The 19176-nt window shown below is 36.1% G+C and overlaps 1 protein-coding gene across 1 annotated transcript in view; it reads right to left on the reverse strand.

Annotated features, from left to right (window-relative positions):
- clstn2a (calsyntenin 2a) overlaps positions 1 to 19176 on the reverse strand; it is a 359501-nt gene that overhangs the window by 22826 nt on the left and 317499 nt on the right. Inside the window, exon 10 of the mRNA XM_030160119.1 lies at positions 11819 to 11981. Coding sequence (XP_030015979.1) covers positions 11819 to 11981 — 163 coding nt within the window. The remainder of the gene's footprint in view (positions 1 to 11818; positions 11982 to 19176) is intronic.

Below are 19176 nucleotides of genomic sequence, written 5' to 3' on the forward strand. Positions count from 1 at the left end.
TCCTTATAACAAGGTTTACTTACAGTGCTTCTAATAGTACATTAAGTAAACATTCAAGACTATTGTAAGAGTTTTTGTTGTTATTTTGTGATTCATGTCTGCAGCCTAGAACAGTCATGTCAATACTATGATTCAGTGATTACAAATACTCAGACGAAGGGGCAGGAAAAGAAACTTTCACTGTCTTTGTCACCAAATGTACATTCCTCATCACTCTTCCCTTTATTCCACATCGTCATTTCTCTGACAAAGGCAGTGTTGAAAGCTTTTTCATCAAGAGGAGGCCTTTGTGTTGCAACGAGCACTCAGAAACGGATATTTTTGGACTTCATGTGTCTAGACATACATGGTTTTCACAGTCCGACAAGAGAGGGATGAGTAATAAGGGCAGAGGGAGGGGCACATGTTGTGCAGTAGATTTTACAAATTAGGTCCTAAAATAAATAAGTTATGATGAACAGTTTTGATTTAATAACTCCATGTTAAAGAAAACTATGTTGATTTTAGATAGTAATTTATTATAAGTGGAATTCCAAAAAAGGTGGATAAAAACATGAACATAAGGTTTTGTCCTTTTCATTGTTGATTGAATACACAATCAGTGATATCATCAATTGTAAGGTTCAGACTTTATCTTTCAGTTTGAGTCAACACATCAGTGCGATTTTAATAAAAAAAAAATAAAGTAACTGCTGAGAAGCTTCTAAATATCATTAAAATGTGTTCAGTGAATGCCTCTAACTCAGCTGTAAATGGCTAAATAATGAACAGTGTTAAATGATGCTTTTATGGTTCATCTTTGCCAACACTTTTTCTCTTTAGTTAAGTATTTGGACAGTACGATGCTTGCTTTTTTCCACCCCCATTTTACTGTTGCTCAAGAAATAAAAGCGCATTTCTTACAACTACAGAGAAAAGCTTTAAAGGCAGCAACAACAGAACCATTTTCTTGTTAACCTTGTACTGCGCCGTGTGTCGTCCTTCTTGCTTTTAAGGCAGTGAGAGTACAGTCTCACTGTCTTTTATTCTACATGTCTCATCATTATTACGTTGTTGATTGTAGGGAAAAGGGGATGGAGAAATGAGAGACTCTGAGAGGCAATCTAATGGCCTGCAAAGTTATCAGTTGCGGCTTAGTGAAGCTTAAAGCTGCTTCATTGGGATGTAATAGCTGGCAAAGTTGTCCTCCATTCAGTCTAGCTAATCCTTCCTTCAGGGCTTTCTCTCACAATCAGAGATTCGTGGAAAGAGGCAGAAAGAGGGGCTGTATGAAGCAAAGAAGAAAACGATGACAAAAAAAGAAAATTGCAATCAGGCACAGGATGAAAAGAAATTTACACACCAGCTGAAATGCCAGCAAATTTGGAGCTTTGCATGATGCTGAGTGCTATGAGCACGATTGTGATTTAAGGAAGCTGCAGAGCGGATCACCACCGTCTCATTGTGCCGTCCTGTAAGGCACTTTTGTGTAATTATTCATGTCATAAACATGGCAGTAGGGTAGCGCTTATTCATTCCAGTGCACTCATATGCGCTCTCATCTCAGACTGCTGGAACTGACACGCAGAATTTACCGTTTGATGCTCGATGCTAGCTCCTCTCGATTTGAAAAAAGAAAGACTTGCAGCCCCGGGGGATAAATCTTAATCTCTCAATTTATCTTAACAGTAAGTCTCTCCATGGTTTGTGCTTTAGATATTATATTCAACATCTTCATTCTTCATTCACTGCATGTTGTCACTACTTTTGGACTGTTTCCTGTGCTTTTATTTTTTGTTACAGTCAGAATGCTAACCCTAAAGCAGCTGCAATTTGTGCACAAAACATTCAGTCTCTGAAGCTGTTAGCCACCCATTATTGCTTAAAAATATCCCTCCTTCTATACTGAAATCACTTTTCTTTTAACCCATACAGACCCAAACCTCCAGCAGCGACCAAAAGCTTAACTGTTCTTAACTGTAACAGGAGAGAAATATTTAATAAGATGTTATGAACTTTTTCACATATGTAATTTAAGTCCAGCCTTTTTGCTTTGTGTTTGTGATGTTGAAATTTACTTAGCCATAAAGACCCAAACAGCCACTGGCAACCAAAATCATCTACTGAACCACAATGTTTAATATCTGTAGATCCACTAATCCTATCAATACATGTAAATAATTGGTGTGAAATGCAGTTTGTCATCTTTTCATGGTCATCAGATAGGACCCATTTGGATGTTCGGAGGCTCCGTAGTGAACGCAGAAACACTGTTATCTTCAATAACACTGATTCACCAGAAAAACCCATGGAGTTGGATCAATGACAGTGGATGGACACACTTGTTTTTACGTTCACTTATTGATATCTGTACTGAAAAAGTCACTTTTTCTTCAGTTTTCTCAGTTTTGATATAATAACCTTTGGATTAACTGAGTTTTCATGAACATCTTACAGTTTTTCTCAACTGCTAAAACACATTTCACTAAATTTTCCTGAGTTTTTTCCAAAACTCTAAACACAGCACACTTTTCTAAAGCTACATGAACACAACTACACCTTCTCTCTTCAAAATTCAAACGTTCACTCCACAACAGCTGCTCAAGCCTGCAAAAATTTAAACACTGTACACATCATTTCACACTACAAAAAAACAACTGAAAACACAGTGTTCAGTGTGTGAGAATGTTCTCTTTTTTCCACAACTGCCAAAGCATATTTTTAGAAACCTTACAGCATCTGTTCTCAGAATATATCACTGTAAAGTACTGGGCCTTCATAGATGTGTGTTTCATATGAACAGTATGTACATCTACAGAAAATACAGTATGTACACTACTGTACTGTATCACAACTCTATGCAAACACTACAGAGGATCCAGTACACACAACAATACTCATTGAAAACAATGTTCAGGGTGTGATATTTTTACCTCCTGGTGGAGGTAAAAATTGTGATCGCTTTGCTTTGTGTGCGTGCGTGTTTGTTTGTTAGTTTGTTCGCAAGATAACTCAGAAAGTTATGGACAGATTTTCATGAAATTTTCAGGAAATGTTGATACTGGCACAAGGAAAAAATGATTACATTTTGGTGGTGATCAGGGGTGAGGGTGGGTCCACGGGGGGGGGGGGGCGGCACTGATCTGCCTTGGCGGAGATCTGCGCTGTCTTTTCTAGAAAAGCACTCGGAGAGCGCAGACCTCCGCCAAGGCAGATCAGTGGGCCCCCCCCCCCATCCCCCACCCCTGATCACCACCAAAAGTTAATCATTTTTCCCTTGTGCCAGTATCAACATTTCCTGAAAATTTCCTGAAAAATCCATCCATAACTTTTTGAGTTATCTTACTAACAAACAAACAAACATGGGGGGGGGGGGGTTAGATCTGTCTTGGCAGAGGTCTGCGCTCTCCGAGTGCTTTTCTTGTTTATTCACAGTGTTTATCCCACACACACATATATTACGCGGCATCACGTCATTGCACTCCTCTTCCTCTGACTCTGCCTCCGTCCATTGTATTTGTTTGAACCTTCAGCAAACTGTGCACTCTGAACTGGTTTTAATAGGTGGAATCACATCCTTTGCAACAAGTGTCTTCAATTTTTAGTCGTTGTGTTTAATGAATGAGGCCAGATGTATTCATTGTGTTCAAATTTTGCTGACTGTGGCAAGCATTTTGCATCACATGAGCTTTAATTTGAGAATTTGAGCAGCGTTTTTTTGCAACTTGTGTTTTAGCAAGACAAAATGTGTTTAGATTTTTGAAAAAAGGAGGACATGTTTTGTGAATTGTGTCTTCATGTGAAATGTGTTTACGGTTTTGGCAAACGGGGGCTACTTTTATTAAATGTGTTTATAGAACTGGTCATTTGGTTTAGAGAATTGGCTTTTGTGTTTTAGCAATTGGGAAAAATTGTAATTAAATATAAGAAATTACATATTGGAAAATACATGATTTACAGTGAAAAATGCTAAATACAGAGGATAATATAATATATGGTGATAAATCACTCAAGAAAGTTTAACTGGAGAGAAAAATTCATTTGGGAACTGCTACAAAACTAACACTGGGTCTGTATGGGTTAATAATTTAGCCTGCTGCAGGGTTCCCAAACTATTTTCACCTGTTTTTCTCAAGACCCAAAAGAGAAATTTTGTGTCTCTCTAGGAGCAAAATGATCAAAAACACATCATGAATTGCCTTAACATAATCACATCCCATTGTCAGTCACAGCTAAAAGTGACATGCCCATCACTGACAAAATCAACATAGACAAACAAACGTCAATGATTTACTTTTCTGCTGTCAAAACGAGGTCTTTGACAATTTGTCCAATTTGTTCAGATTTAAGCTTTCTTTCTACAGTATTCTTCACCTAAAGCATATTCAGGGCTGCATCCACACAGAATGGATTTTGCCCACTAATAAATTGTCATTGCATCTGCAGTCTGACTGGTTTTATGGATCTATTCACAAGATTTTCTGCAAATCATATGCTGGTGTACACATGCCCATAAACTTTGTTCCAGAGAGAAATTTAGCCTTGTTTATCAGAGTTTTTAAAGTTTGTTGTGTTTCCTCACATTTCAGACACAGACTGGTCTATAAAGAAATTTAAAAAAAGGCTCCGATTTTGTGTGTTAATGAGCATGAGTTCTCTGCCATCAAACCAGTGTTCATGCTTCTATAGCACTTTATGTCTGTAATACAGTCTACTGAAATGTCCATCAAAATAGGTTCCAGATGTTAAAAGAGTGATATTTTGCTTTTTTAAATGGAATTATGGATTTTAAAACATTTCCCTGTGGTCTACATAAACTGTAAATGCTATGCTTGGGTCTGAATTCTTCATTAATTCAACTCCACAGGTCCATCTTCAACCCTATTTCTGAGTAATGACACCAGAAAGGTCGTTTCAAGCGCTGGCCCTTTAAATGCAAATGAGCTATTTCATGCCCCTCCCCCTCCAGGTTGTTGACTGTGCTGCTCTGTCCAGTTCAACCAACAACTGAACATTTTAGATAATCCGCTCAAAGTTTGGACATATTTTCAGTATGGACTACAACCGCTGCTGCTGACAAACAATTGTGTCGTACTCTGAGAAATGTTCATCAGAAGTCTTGACCTTATATGTGCAAATGTCATGACATAATGAGTTATAAAACGGAACAAATTAAGAAGGAATTTAAACAGGTTGTAGAAATCCACTTTTGCCAGAATAAATATGAAGATAGTTTTGCAGCACCTGGAGGGTTCAAATTCAAACTTTATGAACTATTAGGGTCCAAACACACAAATAAATGAACCAAAGACGAATAAAAGTGGGTTTACCAAAATATGACCCCTTTAATGTAATTCAGGCAGGAATTCATGGCTGACTTAAAATAATGTTATATGTCCCTGGACCTATGTGGGACCTATGTGGGACTTCACAGAAAAATTCTACTGGTGTTGTTTGGAGTCAGGTGATGTGTGTCATGACATCTGTGAACTCAAAAAGAGGCCATGCACATTCACACACAGAACAGCAGCTGTACCTACATTAACAGCACATGAGTCTGGATCTGACAGTCATTCATTTTATGTGTTGTTCAGCTGTTATGCTTCAGGATAGTAGGATGATAAGGATATACAGTACTGTGCAAAAGTCTTACACTAACATCAGGTGTGTTGTTTTAGAAAAGTTATAATGACCACAGATGTGCATGTCTTTGTCTCTGTGTTAAGATACAGTCTGAATATATGCGAAGTACAGCAGGAAAAATGTACGTTTTTGGGAAAAAACAGCCTCTATAAACTAACATGGTAGTATTTAATGTGACCTCCCTTTGCACTTGCAGAGCTCACTTTTGACATTTTATGAGTACTCACAAAAAAGCTGTTTGGTAAATCATTCTTTAAAATTTAAAGGACAATGAATATATTAATACTGATATCTATTATTATTTTATTTTATTTGGTTTATTTGTCTCAAACTTTGATGTAAAAAAAAAAGAACTGAAAAAACAATAACAGCAATAAGTCAATTACATATGCACCCATCACTGGTCAGTAATCACAGAAAAAAGTAACGAAACACAATAAATTTAACATAAATGTACATATGAATCAACTCATAAACGCAGTTTTAGAAGGGACAGAAAGAAGCAATGACTTATCTAGTCCTGCCCCTTCCTTACTTCCAGTGTCAGATTCCTAACTCTCTCTCTCTCTCTCTCTCTCTCTCTCTATATATATATATATATATATATATACAAAATTTAGGGACTGAAGTTAGTAAATGTGTCGTTCCTGTTTTTAACTTCATTTCCCATCATGCAGTGTGGTACTGTGCTTCTCGTCAACCATCATGGTCATTGCAACATAATTATAAGGCTATTGTATTCCAAAATGACTAATATCTCCCAAAATATTGGTCCTATCAACTTGCCATTTTTGGTAGTCTCTTCCTTAATCAAAAATACATAAATATGCCAAACTCCTGTGTTTGACCACCAGAGGACAACACTGAACATATCCATTGTCTCCTGACGTGCAGGGCTTCTTCCTGTCCCACCCCCTGGTAACTGCTTAGCATCGTGAATTAAATCAGTCCCTCCTGACTTTAAAATAGGGAATTAAAAAAAAAAAAAAAAGATATTTAATGTCGAGATGGGACTAGTCCTCAACTGTAGGTACCGAACTGGCCAGTTAAAAAAATCTCAGTTTCTTAGAACCACAGACAGATGCTCTGAGCCCTTCCAGTAGTATGGTAAAGATCTTCTGATGTTTTATACCAGGGTTCATCCAACACATGTCAGATGTTTCTAATTGTTTGTGCTGCTTCTTGTCATATGGTCAGGGGTTACACTAATTACTGGGTTTAACCTTTAGAACCCATTTAGTTCAGTTATTTTTTGTGTGTCATTTAAGACTGTGTGCATATTTCCAGTATTTTGTATCTGAAAAAAAGATAATGAGAAATAAACAGTTATGCTCATTTCAACCCTGCATCTTTTTGGAATTTTGACCATGTGGTGTGTTCTGCAAATACATGCTCTAAATAGCAATATTTTTATTTGGAATTTGGGAGAGATGTTGTCAGTAGTTTAGAGAATAATGTTCATTTTACTCAAACACATATGTATAAATGGTAAAATCAGAGAAAGTGATCCTTTTGCAGTGGCATACATATTTAGTTTATACTGTTTTCACACTTTATCATTTACCTGTTAACTTCTCCTTCATGGTCTCACAAAGATGAAGAGATTTTTTTGTTTTGCTTTTTGTTTCATGTTCTGTTCCTTGAGCGTCTTTGTGTGTTTTAGTTTGGTCATTTTTCTCCATGTATATTTATTGGTTTTGTCAACCCATACACACATTTCCCTCATCTTTCATTCTGTCTGGTCTGTTGAGTTAACTTCTTGTTTTGTTAGCCTTATTTATTGCTTGTGTTATGTTTTGTTGATTTATTTTTAAACCGCCCTATAGCTCTGCTTTTTCAGTTGCCCTCAGTTATTTGTTTTATTGAATATTTTGGGGGAAAATAACCCGCTTTTGAACTTCCCACCTGTGTTTTCTTGTGCCTCAACAACTTGGTTCATGACAATCTCAGTAACCTGTTTTTATCTGATTTAAATGACTGTCGACGTGGATCAACTCTGCCCAATGTGTAGCCCTAGGGTTTGATTTGACCCCTTTTTTTGACATGCTCATGCTTATTCTTCTCTTACAGCGACAGTACTGTGATTATAACTATACTGCTACATACTATACATTTTTTTCTGCTGAGTTTTACTTTATTTCAATCGTAGCAGCAGTTTCTCTCTCTACTGATTTCTCTTTTATTGTTATGTAACAACAAAATGAGTGATAACTGTAAAAAATCTCATTTAAAGTAGAGTTTGTTTCAATATTACTTTTAAATAAATGTCATTCATTTTCAGTCAATAATCCACATTCAGAGGGTGTGATCAGGAGAGAGGAACACTTACATAAGACTTAAAATATAGGAAAAAAGACATTAAGACTATTGTTTTTTCTTTCTTTAACCCTTTCATGCACGAATTATGAGAACCTTAACCAAAATTTTTTCCTGAGTGTTTTTATTCCTCTTTAGGCGTGAAAAAAACAATGCGATTGAAAATTTTCTTCTGAAAAATAAAAAAATAAAAAATAATAATATTTTAAAACATTTTAAAAATCCATTAAAAAATAATAATGAAAAAAAAATTCTTATGAACCTATTTTTCATGAAGTTGCAAAAAATGTCCACTCAGCTGGACACCATACATTAAATTTTTGACACACAGAAACATGTATTTACTGATAAATTGTGTGAAAACTATGGGGAGAGCTTGTGTTTCTGGGGGTTTATGCTCAGGAGAGCTCTACATAATGTTACCAATTCATGTCAGAAAAGATATGTAGTGTCTTAAAACTTTAATAAAGATATGTGTAAAAAAACAAACAAAAAAACAATGAAAAGAACAACAAAATCCATGAATATACAAGAGAACAGCTGTAGAACAGCTGTCCACTGGAGTGACCAGTATGCATGAAAGGGTTAAAGAAATAATTCAGCAGAAGCCGTTATGTCAAAGCTACATAGGAGTTTAATTTTCTAAAGCTGTGAGTTGCATGTACTTTCTGTCATAAACAGATGTGTTCAAATATGTTTATGCCCCAAAAAAGAACCAAATAGATGGACTGAATGTTGCAAATCTGAAACTTTGACTAATGCTGAGTGTGATGAGCACAAGTGCAGTATTTAAGCCAGCTGCAGAGTCTCCTCACTGTCTCCTTAAAGACACTTTTGTAAAATTATTCCTGTCATAAACATGGCAGTGGGGTAGCTCCTACTCACTCCAATGCGATCATACGCGCTCTCATCTCAGGCTGCCAGAACTGACATGCAGAATTTCCCGTTTGATGCTCACTGCTCATGTCTCTAAAAGAAAGACTTGCAGCCTCAGGGAAAATCTTAATCTCTTTATATACAGTATCTGTTGCAACAGTAAGTCTCTTGTTCTTCCCTCATAATCTTAAAGAATAGTATTTTTAGTCTTTTTAAATTATTTTTTTAATTCAGAGTTTTAATATTCTACAAAATACAGAACATTTTAATATATTATAGTATTTACTTCTGATCTGTAGCTACAACATTCAGATTTTGTTTTGCAGAGTTTGGGGGGAATTTGGCAAAGATCCACCAACTGCTTCAAACTTTACTGAATTACTATTGATTCCCCCGTTTGGTGTGAGTTAGTTTATGTTGTTTCGTTTTTTATTAAAATCCTTATTGTATTTAGTTTTACAGCAACATTTACAATATGAACCTGCTTCTGACTATTACTATACAGCAATGTATTCATTTTTTATTACATAACCAACTTATAAGGACTTTAATTAACTGATTTTTTTGATGTAAAAGACATTAGTTCATGGCCTCTACCTGAAACGAATGCTAGATATAATTACAATATAAAGAAGACAGTGACTGTTCATTCATTTATTCATTTTTACTGAACTACTTAGTCCTTGAGTGGGTCATGGTGGTGCCAGTTGGACAAAGATGGGGAATACCCAGGATGTGTCACCAGTTCTTAGCAAGGCTGACATATACAGACGACAAACATTCACCAACTAATTTACAATTATGGGTGATTTAGAGTGGCCGAGAAACCTATTAAGGCCTTTACTGATCAGTGCTGGAATTTCACCATGCTGCCTGCGAGTCACTGTGTTTCTACAAAATGTCAAGTGAATTTGAAGCCAATTACTGAAAAAGAAAACTTGAATTTAGCATTTTCATCAACTGGTTTGGGGAGAATAAACTAGGCTGCATAGTGTCTTTGTGTCATTGAACCATCCAGACCACTCAGGTCATCTGGTGCAGGTCTGCTCTGTGTTCCAAAAGTCAGAACTAAACATGGAGAATCAATGTTCACTTTCTATGCTCCGTATATCTGGAACACACTACTAGAAAATATCAAGTCTGCTGAGAGTCTGAGTTCTTTAAAGTCAAGGTTAAAGACTCACCTGTTCACTGCTACCTTTGACTAAAAGGCTTTTGACTTTTTTAAATTTTATAATCTCCTTTGAAACTCTGCACTGCAACTCTTACTTTAATATGTGTGTGTTTTTATATTTTTGGATTTTTTTGTGTTCTTTTCTTACTTGCTGTTTTTAATCACCTTTTACATGTTTCTTTTATAATGTTTTAAATGTGTTTCTTTTTATTTCAATGTCCTGTGTGAAGCACCTTGAATTGCCTTGTTGCTAAAATGTGCTATACAAATAAACCTGCCTTGCCTTGAAGGTGGGGCTGTGGGCTCTGTTAGATGCAAACAGTAGAAGTACAGCGTTCTGTTGCAGTTTTTACAGATTAGACAAAGAATTCTGACCCTCATTTGGTCCACACTCTCTGTTGTACAACCAGATATGATTTCACGCCTCATCAGAGCATCTGGGAAGATACGTCAAACAGCTGATCTATAAATCTTCATTATATCAACGCCTCGGGATTTCGGAAGAGCTGGTGGAAGTGGCTGGGGAGGGGGCTGTCTGGGCTTCTCTACTGAGGCTGCTGCCCCTGTGACCCAGTATGTGGATGAAGATGGTACAGTACAATGTGGTATATCAGAATGCACTCAACACAGGCATTTCCACATCCTCATTTGCTCTTTTTTGAAACAGGTAAACACCATTCAGAAAATAATTTCACATTGTGCTGTTTCCATAACGGCTAAAATTTACTTAGGGGGTCAAATGAGTGGCCATTTTGGTCAAAAAAAAAAATTGTAAGAAATGCATACAACTGTGTTGACATAATGCTAATACATTTGTGCACAGACTACTGATATTATTTGACAGTGGAAGCTATATTTTCAGAAATATTGGATTTTGAATAGCACGTGTATGTGAAAACTTTTGCTGGTGGACAGACTTGACATTGCCCATGATGATCTGGTCAGTACTAGTACTTTATTAGTAATAAACTTATATACTTACTATTGCTAATTCTCCTCTTATTCATAAATGTTAGTATTGTGGATCTAAAACAATAACAGCTGACACAAAAACACAAAATGTGTCAGTGGACGGATGTGACATGGTTGTTACAGATCCCATCATACTGATGCTCGGCAGCCATGTCACCGTTTCCACAAATGATCCCTGTGCAAAAACTAGTATCAGAATTATTTATTGTATAGTTTATCATCATACTAAAGAGGAAATAACAATATAGAATAGTTATTTCTTCATAAAAATGCTTATTATTCGAAAACTGTTGATTTAAAAAGTGACGTGTGACATTCTTAATGTATGTATTGGCGTAACATAAGCAGGATGGATCAGCACCATACTCCATATTGCAACCTGTAAAAATAAAACATGTGATATGTAGGATAGAATCTTGTAAGAAAAATTGGGGAATCTAAAAAAAATAGAATATTTGTTTTTCAGGTAAATTCAGTTAAAATATAACTTGGCCATTTGTGACATGAAAAAATATAGCATTAATTGTGATAAAATTGGACATTTTTGACCTGAAAACATAGTTCATATGACCATCAACATGTTGAACAGAATTGAAATCCTGTAAATTTGCATAACTTGCATTTACCAACACAGAGTTCCTTTGGGGATTCACTTATATTTATTTTTTATGCACAAAGACATAAATAAGACCTCTAAGCAAATTTTAGCCAATAAGCATTTTCTGATGACAAACTTGTGTGATGATGTCCTCTCATGCACCATCTCCATCACATATTAGACTTCACTGATGTTGTGATGTCGTTTCCTGCTCCTACTGCAGCTCCTGTATATTTTTAAATTCACAAACACACACTGACCTTGCCAGCAGGCGCCCACAGTCAGCTGTGTATCAATCTTCGACGCGTGGATCGGCCAGTCGTCTGTCACCAGGTAGGGTTCATAGGTCACACCGTCCACAAACAGTGTCACTGCAGGAAACTCCACGTTGATCACATAGTAGTGCCATTCCTTGTCACAGATCTGCAAGAGGCAGGGGGGAGGTTATCACCACCAAGATACAGCACTCTTTGTTCTGCGTCCACTTATTATGCATTCAAATAAATAAAAAATAAAAATTCTTGGGTTGCACATGTAAGAAAATAGGACATCTTTAAAAATACATTCCTCCAGTAACTCTCATCATCTCTTTTTCGGTGGTTTATTTGGGTTAGGAGCATTTTTCCGTGGAGGATTATGTTTGCAGGGAGGCTGTTATAAAGATGATGATGTTTACTCCAATCAAGAAGCCAGAAGCGAAGGCACATCCTTGAATGTTCCTTGCCTCTCCACCTTCAATGAAAGACACGCTACAAATTCCTCTCCTCCTCTCTGGATCATTTGCTCTCAGTCGTCAAATAGCTAATGAGGTTCCCATCTAATGAGCTCTTCATTAAATGTGCAGGATGAGTGACAAATACGTTTTGTCAGTCACCAAAAACACCCTTTGATGAACATGTGAAAACATGTCTCATTTCTACACCTGAACTCAGACATGTTTCAACCAATTAAATTTATAACTGTGGTTATGTGATTTAAAATATCAGAGCGTAATAATGATCTTATGATAAAATCCATCTCCTTTTCATTAAATACGTTTTGGTTGGTTGGTTTAGTCCCACAGGTCAAAGACATGCAGGCTAAACAAAATATAATAGATTATCTGTATGTGTCACACTTACTTTTACATCACCGGAGACAGAAGGACCAGACATTTTTCCATGTTTATAATATTTTGGACATTCACATCATCAACTTAGGATATTGGCAAGTTTCTGTACATTAGGTCAATAATATAGCACAATAGCAGGGTTATTATTATAATTAACAGACATAATCCAATAAAAAAAAAAAAAAATTACAAATGAATAAATAAATTCATAATAATAAAAAAAACAAAAAACAGACAAACCTAAAGCTATGTAAAAACTATAATGAACAAAGTTACATACTGCACATACCATATGCTTATTTTCCCCTAATATTAATGGTACATAGAGTAAAAGAGGATTTTTAATAAATCATATAAATATTTGATGTCATAATATAATTTCATTCTACACTTTTCAGCCTCTATAATTCAAGTCCCTCCTCACAGCTTCCTGACAAATTAAATCTAACACTTCAACTATAAAACTAAAACTTCTTATGCACTAAATCCCAATAGTATTTAATTATATACATAACAAAAGTCAACACAGAACACAGCGCAAATAACCTGCATGTAACCCTTAGATTTTCTATTTTTCATAGATGATTCAATATTTGTTCCTGTTCTCACGTTGTATTGAGAAACATTGAATATTAATATTTTTCTCACAGAATATGAGACACTGAATACACTATATGGACAAAAATATTAGGACACATGACACTTACAACTTGTGGGACTTTCATTATTGATCTGAATATTCATGTGAGTTATTGTCAAAAAAATATCCCAATAAATGTCAAATAAGTAGATATTCTAAGTTTATAAGCTGATCTTTTTCCTGAGTGAGAGTGGAACAAATGAAACTTGCAAAATCCAGATGGTTATTAGTGGCTTTAAATGAATATTTGTGGTCAGAACATGACAAATATTCTAAACATGTGAAGATATAATGTAAAACATATAAAAACTACTATAATAAAATACATTTCTATATAAAAAATATATATATATATATATCATGAATACATTTTAATGTTTAGGAAAATTGTGTCAAAATAAACTCTGAAGCATTTTGTAAGTGAAGATGCACAATGCAAACTGAAGTTATCTTGTGGACATAAAATGTTTCAATCATATTTATCACAATATAAAATTATATTAAGACATTCATTATCATTTTGCTGCCCAGACCCCTGTTGACAATGTACTAAAAGTGTAATACTTTTGGTGAATACAAACTAAATTTGAAGGTGAATTAAGGTGAGGAAAATAATGAACACATTGTCTTTCATTTTCTGTAAATCCAGGTTTTGCATATGAAAAATTCCCACAAACACTGAATTAAAAGGAAAAAATAATTCCTAAATATAACAATAAAATGTTTCAACTTAAGTGAAATGAAATCTAAACTTAGAGACTAAAAAATAATGCAAATTTCAGTGCTATTATGATTCATAGCAATGAATTTGTGCTATGCTGAAAAACATCTATTTATCTTTGGAAACGCAATAAAAAAATCAAACAAGAAATACCAGTATAGGAGTATCCTATAACTTTAACCCTTTCATGCATGAATTATGAGAACCTAAGTCAAGATTTTTTTTCTGAGTGCTTTTATTCCTCTTTAGACATGAAAAAAACAATGTGATGGAATGTTTTTTAATGAACCTATTTTTTACAGAGTTACAAAAATGTCCACTTCGGGTTATAATAATTTTGGATTTTTCATTATAGTTTAGTTTCATTTAGTTTTGACTTTTTTCTCTAATTCAGTTAGTTTTATTTGTTTTTAGAGCAGGTTTGCTAGTTTTTATTAGTTTTCATTTTTTTGTAAATGCTTAGTTTTAGTTTAGTTTTAGCATTAATTTTAGTTTTGTCATATCTTTTCTCTTCTTCTCCATTGTATTCAAATAAATCCCAGACAGGACTCTGCTGCTTTCTCCCAACTTTAGTCTCCATGTTTCCATGTAGAGTGGGGACCAGAAGACGACTGGAAACCACAAGTGACCACAAGTGACTGACTGTGAAGTGTCGTATGGTGCCGCTAGCTAAAGTTGCTAGAGCGAAATAAATCAATTTCGTATCAATACGACATTGACAAAGACGAACACAAAAAGGGAATTTTATTCATAATTTTTATACATTTTAGCTAGTTTTGTAAGCACACAATACAGTTTCAGTTGGTCATCGTTTTTCTTTTAATTATAGTTTTAATTTATTTCAGTTAATGAAAATGTTTTTTCAATTCTAGTTTTTGTCATTTCATTAGTTTTCGTTAACGATAATAACCTTGGTCCACTCAACTGGACACCGTGGATTTCATTTTTGAAGCAAAGAAACATGTATTGAAAACACAAAACAGAAAGTGATAAACTGTGAAAACTATGAAATAAAAACTCTTTAATGCCACTAATCTGATGTTTTCTCACATTTTAACATATTCTAATACAAGTTATTACTGACTTCATGGAGATAATAAGCAAAAAAAAAAAGTTAATTACAGTCTAATGACAACTAACAATTATTTTACACTCAAACATGTTACTGCAGATCAGGTTTATCAAGAACAGCAAAGTTACAGTAATGGTATGAATGTCAGTGTATGGGATGATGCGTAAGTGTCCACTGTGTTGGCTGATATGGAACTAAAACAACAAAAGCCATGAACATACAAGAGAACAGCTGTAGAATAAATGTCCACTGTAGTGACCACTATGCATGAAAGGGTTAAATGAGTGCAGCAGGAACGTGTATTCCTTACTTCATGTGTAGGACATGCAAAACTAGTCAGGATTAACACATGCAGAAGGTGTTCTACATTCCAAATGATGTTTCAGTGTGTTCAGTGAGGTGTGAAGGATTCGGTTGAATACCACACTTTATTTGTGCTGAAGAGGAGAATACCTGCTAATTTCAGATGCATGAGGTAAATCAGGGTAGTCCATACAAATAGATTTCCTTTTGTGAGACTTCTTCAGCGCTCAGTGGCTGAAACACATGCACACTCACCACTATGAGGATTGTATACAAGCTGTTGTATGAACTAATGGGGTTAAGACCTCTGCTGGGTCTCATGGGATGTTTGATTTTGAGCGCAGATTCTCACCTTTTATGAGTGTGAGCAGACAAAAATTCCCACGGGACACCTCTCTTCTACTGTATCAGAACTCTTAGCGGATAGTGGATGCATTATTGTTGCTTTTTCTTGACCGCATGAGTATATAATCATCAGTTTTATTAGAGTGTTGCTTTATTGCTTTGGCAATCATCAGTTATAAGAAATGTATTAAAAGGAGGTTAATGCCTTTCTACTCCCTATGTCTTTTTAGCTTCATGTGCTAAATGCAGACAGAAAAAAAACAACATCGCATGTATGTGTTAATGACAATAACTGCGCTTTATAATAACTGTGCTCTTGAATAGAGGAGGCAAAATGAACAGCCGCTTTCATTTAGTTGCTGGTTGGCTGACTGCCTGTGGAGGTGAATGTTAAGTAATATGCATCAACAATTAATCTGTTTGCGTAGGTGAGTGTCTACACTCATAATGCACTTGATAGCCCAAACCAGTCATTACGCGATCTTTATAAAAGCGCAGCTGACTAAGAGTTCAACAGCTGCACAATACATAGACTCATTGCTGGAACAAATGTCTGATGGAAGTCTAATAATGAGACAAATCTTACCCTGGAAATGACATGTTTTGTAATTTTTGACTACCTCCACCTCTCCTCACTGTCGGGGTCCATCTGAAATCTGTGCTATGAACTACATACACCATATCTAAACGGAGTTTTGTGTAAATGAACAGAAGAGTGTTTCTCTCCAGTTCTTTTGCCAGTGATACTAGGTTTAAAGGAGTGATATTTTGCTTTTTTAAATGGAATTATGCATTTTAAAACATTTCCACTGGTCTACATAAACTGTAAATGCTCTGCTTGGGTCTGAATTCTTCATTAATTCAACTCCACAGGTCCATCTTCAACCCTATTTCTGAGTAATGACACCAGAAAGGTCATTTTGAGCACTGGCCCTTTAAATGCAAATGAGCAACTTCATGCCCCTCCCCCTCCAGGTTGTTGACTGTGCTGCTCTGTCCAGTTCAACCAACAACTGAACATTTTAGATAATCCGCTCAAAGTTTGGACATATTTTCAGTGTGGACTACAACCACTGCTGCTGACAAACAATTGTGTCGTACTCTGAGAAATGTTCATCAGAAGTCTTGACCTTATATGTGCAAGGTCATTTTGAGCACTGGCCCTTTAAATGCAAATGAACCACTTCATGCCCCGCCCCCTCCAGGTTGTTGACCGTGCTTTCTGTCCCGTTCAGCCACTTGTGTTCATTAATTCAATCAACAACTAAACATTTTAGGTAATCGGCTCGAAAGTTGGACATATTTTCAGATATTACTACAACTGCTGCTGCTGACAAACTATGGCGTACTCGGAGAAGTGTTCGTCGGAAGTCTTGACCTCATATGTGCAAATGTTGTGGCACAACTAGTTATAAAACATAACAAATTAAGCAGGAATTAAAACGGGTTGTAGAAATCTACTCGATTTTTGCCGGAATGAATATAAAGACAGCTTTGCAGCACCTGGAGGGTTCAAATTCAAACTTATCTATGAATAAGGATGAAATTTGGAGTGTGGCGTCCCCGTAGATATTCTTACATGTAGGTATTGGAGAGTAATGGATAAATCAAGTCCCCCCAGGAGCATACTGGTGGATGTTGGCATTGACTTAAAGAGCTGGCAGCAGTGAACCAATGCAACAACACTGTTGTGTCAGAGGGAGAGCTGGGAAATTCCCCACAATAGAGAATGCATTTGGTAGCTGTTGTGTGGACAAACAGGAATATCAGCGGTGGAGGAAGCAGTGTGATTCTGGTTGTCAACTTGAACTGGGTTACAGGTTTCACCCCATTAATTACAACAATTAAAACAGCATTTTGTTTGACTTGTGAACTCATGGGACATTAGTTACACACACTGCAGTTGCATTTGCTTGAGTGTGTCATTGAATTTTTTTGCTGGAAATTAAATCATGGTTCATATCTGGAGCTCAATAAGTCCTCTGCAAGTGTAATATGTATATGTATGCTAATAAGGAGCTAATTGTATGGTGTCTAGATGACGCCAGACAACATTGTAATCGTACTTGAAGTACTGTAAAACAAAAATATATATTTCTTTTTAAAAATGCACCTACAGAATGCATTTTGCTTCTACAAACCTGTTTTTGCTTTCATAAAACACTTTCTGCATTTACAAAACTTTTCTGTGGTCACAAAACACTTTCCTGCGGTTAGAAAACATTCTCTTTTTGATGTGGGGGTGTGGTTAGATGAGAGGCGTGTCCAGACGTGGTCAGGACGGGAAGCATTATTAGTGGTGATGGACAGACATCACCTCATTCACTACAATGGAGCGATTGTGAAGTACCACCATGATGTGTCTATTTCACCTTAAATAACACCACTTATTATCATTCGGCAGAGTGAAGTTGGTTCCGTTCTCGAAACCAGTTCCAAGATCCATAAATGGAACCAGTTTTGTTTACAGAACTCAGAACCAAGCTGGACACAAAGCTCCAAGCCCCGGTGCGCAACCGGCCACAGCCATGTGCGCTGGATGCAGCAGTGCTCACAGCAGAGCCCGTTTGACTTAAACGGACCTCAGATCCAGTTCCGAGTAAGGCTATCCGTCAGCCTTACTCGGGCCCCGACTCCCACTCTGGGCTCTGAGCCGGCAGCACCATGCACATGAGTCCCAGTTATGTTTAACCCTTTCATGCATACTGGTCACTACAGTGGACAGTTATTCTCCAGTTCTTCTCTTATATATTCATGGGTTTTGTTGTTTTAGTTCCATATTAGCCGACACAGTGAACGCTTATGCATCATGCCATAATACACTGTAATTCATACCAAAACTGTAACTTTGCAGATCAGGTTGATAAACCTGATCTGCAGTAACATGTGTTAAATCAATTGCTAATTGTTATTAGACTGTAATCAACCATTTTCTTAATCAAAAAGGGTTTTTTTTTTTTGCATATTGTCTGCATGAAGTTAGTAATAACTAGTATTAGAGTATGTTAAAATGTGAGAAAACATCAGACTAGCTGCATGACAAATGTTTTTATTTCATAGTTTTCACGCAGCTGATCACTTTCTGATGATGGGTCTTAAATACATGTTATTTTGCTTCAAAAATTGGAGTCCAGCTGAGTGGACATTTTTGTAACTCCATGAAAAATAGGTTCATTAAAAAAATTCAATTGCATTGTTTTTTTCATGCCTAAAGAGGAATAAAAACACGAAGGAAAAAAACTCAAGTAAGGTTCTCATAATTCATGGATGAAAGGGTTAATGTAACGATGGTACTTTGCCGTTGCTCCATTGTAGTCAAAGAGGCCATGTCTGTCCATCACCACTAATATTGCTTCCCATCTGGACCAAGTCTGTACATGCCTCTTATCTAACTACACCCCCACATCAAAAAGAGGCCAGAAAAGT

The sequence above is a fragment of the Sphaeramia orbicularis genome, chromosome 17, assembly GCF_902148855.1.
Source record: "Sphaeramia orbicularis chromosome 17, fSphaOr1.1, whole genome shotgun sequence".
NCBI lineage: Eukaryota > Metazoa > Chordata > Actinopteri > Kurtiformes > Apogonidae > Sphaeramia > Sphaeramia orbicularis.